The 6,158-nt window shown below is 46.7% G+C and overlaps 1 protein-coding gene and 1 non-coding gene across 2 annotated transcripts; both read right to left on the bottom strand.

Annotated features, from left to right (window-relative positions):
• Positions 1 to 1,079: 1,079 nt before the first annotated feature.
• Positions 1,080 to 4,337, bottom strand: LOC100685895 (integrator complex subunit 4-like). The gene is given in 8 exon segments (XM_038559245.1): positions 1,080 to 1,551; positions 1,553 to 1,755; positions 1,758 to 1,902; positions 1,904 to 2,335; positions 2,338 to 2,478; positions 2,480 to 2,709; positions 2,712 to 4,115; positions 4,118 to 4,337. Coding segments are annotated over 8 exon segments (2,901 nt in total). The 5' UTR covers positions 4,227 to 4,337; the 3' UTR covers positions 1,080 to 1,314.
• Positions 4,338 to 5,424: 1,087 nt separating this feature from the next.
• MIR8793-2 (microRNA mir-8793-2) lies at positions 5,425 to 5,529 on the bottom strand. The gene has a single exon (NR_128798.1). It is a non-coding gene; the product is annotated as a microRNA mir-8793-2 (primary transcript).
• Positions 5,530 to 6,158: the final 629 nt, after the last annotated feature.

Raw genomic sequence — 6,158 nt, 5'->3', positions numbered from 1 at the left:
ATATTCTTACAGTTTCCCCAAATGTGTAAGATGGAAATAGGACTTTTTTGAGCATTCATTTTTTTCCCCTCCGGATTCCCTAGCACCTGTCAAAAATAAGCTCTAGGGAATCATGAAGTCCATTCGATAATTTCCTTCTAAACACCCTAAATTACATATAAGACCGCCACGTTGATAGAGATCTACTCAGATTGTCAAGGAATTATTTAACTTAGAGTACGAGCAGTGACATTTCCCAGGGCTTCCAGTCTGGGACCTCATTTCTAAGTGTGTGAGTTGGTTCTCCTGTTTCCATAATGACCAATTTAACAATCAGCTTGGCAGTCAACTACTTTAGAGTTAGTTTCATTAATGTTAGCTCTCATCTCATTAATACATGAATCGACTGACACTGTGGGACTACTTATTTTTCTAATATACTCGTAAAAGGGCTCTGAATTCAAGGTAACAAACCTTCTGGAAGAATTACCTCAGCTCTTTTGTTTAAACTCAATCTTTTCCTTGTAGAACCTCAATGTATATTTTAGAATTTTCTTCCAATCCTTTAGGACTCACTTAAACTTCTAGTCCTAATAAGACGATTTCCTTTTGTTGCAGCAGGGACCTAGAAATGCAACAAAGTTATGAGCCAGAAGTTTTTCAGTTTTTCAATGTCAGTAAAAACCAAAAAAAAGGAAACAATTAAGAAATTCCAGGAAGTAAATTGGAATACAAAGTGGTCTTCATTTCACAGGACTCCCTCTATCGTTAATCCTCACGAGAACGAACACAGAAAGGAAGCTACTCCCTTACTGTATAATGAAAATCGTGATTTTTGCAATGCTTTTTCCCAATCAAAAAGCTCTTGAAACTAGTTCTTTCTCTCTCCTCCTTCCTGGTTTTGAGTAAAAGACCCTTCTTAGTAGATGATCTGGTACATAACGAGCACTGCTGGTTGGCTGCACGCACACGTACAACAACATGAACCCAACAAGTACAACCAAACGTCACTCTCCTTTCACGGCGTTTGTCGTTTCTAATGGCTGAGTAATATTCCATTGTAAGCTGTAAGACCACACCTTCTTCTGTTGTTGTTGTTCTTTTCTCAACTTTATAGAGGTGGTGGGGGGAGTCAGGGAAGGAAGAGGTGTGGACTTGAAGGTTTTTGATTTTTTAATGCAAAATAATTTATTTTGTGTTTGATACCAGATGAGACGATAAGGGTGATGGTGCTCATGCCCATACGCCGGCTCCAGGTGAAGTGCTCTAGGCTTCGGGCTCACTCTGCTACCTAAGAAGGTCTTTCTCAGCTTCAGCTCTACACAATGCTGTGACTCAGCGCCTTGCGGGTTTGGGCATTATGTAAACGTACACAGACTTGCTGGAGGGGATGGTGCCCTCCATGCTGGTTTCCACCTGGGGGGACACTTTGCCACCTTCAATCCAGGGGGATTTTGGAATGCGGGAATTGGAGTTGTAGGCCAGTAGCAGCCTCACTTCCACCGGGCATGGTTCTGTCCAGGCAGTATGGGAGAGGTACACCTGAGTGATAAGCCGGTGGCGCCCTGGGTGGGCCAGGATTCCGCAAGTCTGCTGGCTTAGGATGAATCATCTGAGCCTGGCCATCTGGATAGAAGACCTGGACCTTCACAGCACTCTCAGGGTCCTGCACATGTTCCAGATTCGCATCGACATCCAGGGCCACAACCAATCCAGACGTAAACCGCAAAGGGTTGTCTGACTCGCCTGCTGGCTCAATGATGGTGGCTGAAGTGTGTGGATCTGCTCTGGAAGGGGGAGGTGCAAGGAGGTACTCTGCCTCAGCATGGTCTGTCGAATTTTGACCACTTCCACAGGCTTGGATGTCATGAGTCGGGGCAGAAGTTCAAGAAGTTTGTCCACAAAGCTGTCCTGTAGGTGGGGGCAAATCAGCAATAAAACAACTCTGAAAAAAGTCCACTTCCTGTAAAAAGTTTTCACACATCCCAAATAAGGGGTCAACTCCTCGAGTAGTCCGTGCTGTTACTGTAAGTTGCAAGGCTTTGGCCTGCAGCCTCATGGGATGTATAATCACCACCTGTTTCTTCTCCACACCACTGTATATGAACTCCATTTTGTAGGTCTCTTCCATGATCTGTTTTGCTGCTGCGGAGGCCAAGTCACTCTGCTTCAAATATAAAGGGGCAGCCACATTCCACAGCTTTCCTTGCAAGGCCTTGATGAGAAGAAGCTGACACCGAAGATAGGTAGCCGAGAAGTCAGCAACTCCTGCTAGTTCAGACTGAAGTTCTGCAAGTCTTTGCAGATCCCGGATGGTGAACTCCAGCAGCTTCTGGGTTCCCTGAGGGGCCCGGTGCTCTGAAGACTGTACACCCTTTCAGGGCTCTGCTGCAGGAACTGATGGGACGGGTCCTCATGGGGTGCAACACCTGGAGAAACGACCGATGACACTAGTTTTCTACCTGGTAACCTTAAGTCAGGTACAAGATGAGAAAGAAAGACTGTCTCGGAGGTAGGCATAATGTCTGAAGGTATGATCTGAGAACAGTGCTGGCATTGTTGGACAGGTTGTCGCAGCATTAAAAATAAGAACCAAAACTGCAATGTAAGCTGGGTCATCCATGTCTGGTTCAGCTGGGCCAAAAAATGCATGGGTGCTCAGGAGCTCTGGCACCAAAGGAAGCACCAGGGTTGGATGCCGACTTCCCAGAAACTTCAAGCACTTCCATTAGAGTCCCTAACAGTAGGGTACTTGGTTAAATTTTTCAGCAGCTCCACCAGTGCAAGATGAATCTCTTGTTTAGTCAAAACATTAGTACAACATAAAAGTTCGTGAAGAGCCAGCCTCTCGAATATCTCTGGACGATCCTCTAACACAGCCAGGACACTGCCAAGCTGATCCTCTTGGAGAGGGATATTATTAGAAATTTTTCTCATGCTGTGTATGGACTGCAGACGTACTTCCTCAATTTCATCATTAAACATGTCCACCGGGAAATCAGGGCGGCACTTCTCCACAAAAGAAGGTGAAGATTGGGCCAGCATGCAGAGAGCCTCCACAGCAGCGATGTGGACCTCATACATCTCATCTTCCAATCCAGGAACAAAGGCTCCACAAGCTCCTGACTCCATCAAGTTCACAGCTCCTGTATCTATTTCTTCTTTGGGAGCATCACCTCCCCACTTTCTGCCACTGGAAAACTCTCCTGACCTGTAAAGTTCCTCGGCACGTTCACGTGTAGTGCGTTTTCTCCTGAGATCTGACATGAGCTTCTTGTCGAGCGTCCGCTCCAAGAAGTGAAAACTGACTTGTTCCATCGAGCCCAATAGCTTTGCAGCCTGAACTCGAACCACCCAGGAGCCATCACTGACCACGGGACAAATTGCTCCAAATGCATCATCAACTAAGCGAATTTCTTCATTAGAAAAAGGAATGGGGACAGCGCTTTCAGGATAGAGCTGACTGATAGCCCAGATAAGTTGGACTGCAGCACTGCGCACTTGTTCACACTCATCAGACAACAATTTACAGGCCTGATTATAAATTGCTTGGTGTAATTTCAGTCCTCTTTCATGAAGCTGCAACATGGCTTTTATAGCCGCTCTTCTGACACGTGGGTCTTGGTCACTGAAGTAATCCCCTATAATCTTCTGGACATCTCTGACAGCTAGCCCTTCTCCATCTTTTGTGACACTTGTCTCCAAAGAGCCAAGATTGCCAAGTAATTGCAGGCACTTATTTCTTACACCAGGAGACGTATCTGTGAGGTGCTTGCAGGCTACATCAACTTATCCCATCTGGATAGCTTGATTCTCTGGAAGTTTGGTGCCAATTGCAAGCAAGGTGTCCAACAGTTGAGCAAGGACTCGATGAGACTTTTCATTCTGCAGGATGTTAATGGCATCATCCATAATGCACTCTGGTGAAAACCCTTTACATTTCTTTGATAATAAACCAAACAATGATGCAATTTTCAGTCTCACAGATGGATCATTGTCCTTGTAACAATGTTCCAGGAGAATCCTGACTACTCCTTCCACACTTTCTGCTTCAACAGGCTTTCTGGCAAACTGCAGTAGATACTGCAAAGCATCCGCTGGGGAGGGAGCTTTACACCGATCTACGTGGAGTGCTGAGATTTACTTGGTTTTGTCAATCGCAGTTTCTTGGTTGCAATTTCCTCCTGTTGTTGCTGGACCACCTTAGTGAATTCCTCGCACACTCGTTTCTTTAGGTGAGCTGCCATGACTGCCCGCCACACCAGCTTCTTGATCCATCATCTTTCGATGGACACCGAGGCTCCTTCCACAGTTTGCCTATTGTGGACATTGCTGCTAGAAACATTGGGGTGCAGCTGTCCCGGCTATTATGCTGAGTGAAAACAGTCAATTGGAAAAGGACAGACATTATATGGTCTCATTCATTTGGGAAATATAAAAATTAGCGAAAGGGAATAAAGGCAAAGCAGAGAAAATGAGTGAAAGTATCAGTGACGGTGACAAAACAGGAGACACCTAACTCTGGGAAACAAACAAGGGGTAGTGGAAGGGGAAGTGGGTGGAGGGGGTGGGGGACTGGGTGATGGGCAATGAGGGGGGCTCTTGGCGGGATGAGCACTGGGTGTTGCGCTATATGTGGACAAACTGAACTCCAATAAAAAATTAAAAAATCAAAAAAAGAAAACAGGCCCTTTATGTAAAATAAGCAAACATTTAACTGATGTATTCAGTAGGTCCAATAAATGGAAATGTATGACACTGAAAAAAAAAAAAAACAAAACCAGGTAAATCTTCAGGGTTCTAAAGAATGTCATTGTTTTTCAAAAGATATCTGAATGATAGAAACAGGAACACCGCAAGTACAGAAGGAAAAGCTGCCGGAGGCACCGATATGAACAATTTCCCTACTACATTAAATGCCGTAGATCATTATGAGAAAGATTTAAATGCATCAGTAAATAAGAATCTTTAAGTCTTGGACACAGTTATTTTTTTAACATAAGCAAATAGGCAATAAGGTATTTCAAATGTGAAAAAGTACCTGTACCCACGGCCACCCTGGAGGAAGAGCACACCAAGGGGCATGCTATCGGGATCCCCCACATGACGGAGCAGCCACCTGCCTCAGGGGAGCAACCGACTTTGGGCACTGAGCAACATCCTAAATGAAATCAAGAGCCCGCCAGAGCTACTACACTGGGGCGAGCTGAAGCTTATGGGCCTGAGCAGTTCGAGCCGGGCATGGCAGTTGGTGCTGAGTGCTTGGCCCGAGCCGAGATGCCAGCTGCGGAGGCCAAGCCAATGCACGAGGTGGTCACGCCTCTGATTCACTCTCCCGACAAAGAGGACCCACCTGCAATCTTGGCCACCCTTGTGGACATCATGTCCCGGCGCATGCTATCAGGGTCTGCCACATGCCGGAGCGGCCACCCAGCTCAGTGGAGCAACTAGTGTCTGCCCCTGTGCAATATCCTGAACCACCTCAACAACCGGCCCCAGCTCCTACCTCGGGGCCTGCTAAAGCTTCAGAGCCAGAGGTGATCGAGCTGGTCACGGCTCGAGCCGAGAAGCCAGCTGCTGAGACCAAACCAATGCACGTGGTGGTAACACCTCTGACTCACTGTTCCGACATGCAAGAGCTACCTGTACCCGTGGCCACCCTGGAGGAAGAGCACGCCCAGGTGCATGCTATCGGGTTCCCGCACATGCCGGAGCAGCCACCTGCCTCAGTGGAGCGAACGACTCTGGCCACTGAGCTACCTCCTGAACCAAAACAAGAGCCCGCCACAGAGACTACAGTGAGGCCAGCTGAAGCTTCTGGAGATGGAATACTTCCAAACTCGTTCTATGAGGCCAGTATCACCTGAAGTCCAGAAGCAGACAAAGACCCCACCCCACCAAAAAGGAGAGTTATAGACCGATGTCCCCGATGAACAAGGATGCAAATATTCTAAACAAGATACCAGTGAATAGCTTCCAACGGTACATTGAGAAGTTACTCACCGTGACCAGGTGGCATTTATCCCTGGGACGCAAGGCTGGTTCAACACTAGGCAAACACTCCGTGTGACTCATCAGATCTGCAAGAGAAAAAACAAGAACCAGATGATCCTCTCAATATATGCAGAGAAAGCATTTGACAAAATACGGCATCCATTCCTGATCCAACGCTTCAGAGT

Source organism: Canis lupus, chromosome 16, assembly GCF_011100685.1.
Source record: "Canis lupus familiaris isolate Mischka breed German Shepherd chromosome 16, alternate assembly UU_Cfam_GSD_1.0, whole genome shotgun sequence".
NCBI classification, from domain to species: Eukaryota; Metazoa; Chordata; class Mammalia; order Carnivora; family Canidae; genus Canis; species Canis lupus.
This window is presented reverse-complemented; position numbering and strand designations above follow the sequence as displayed.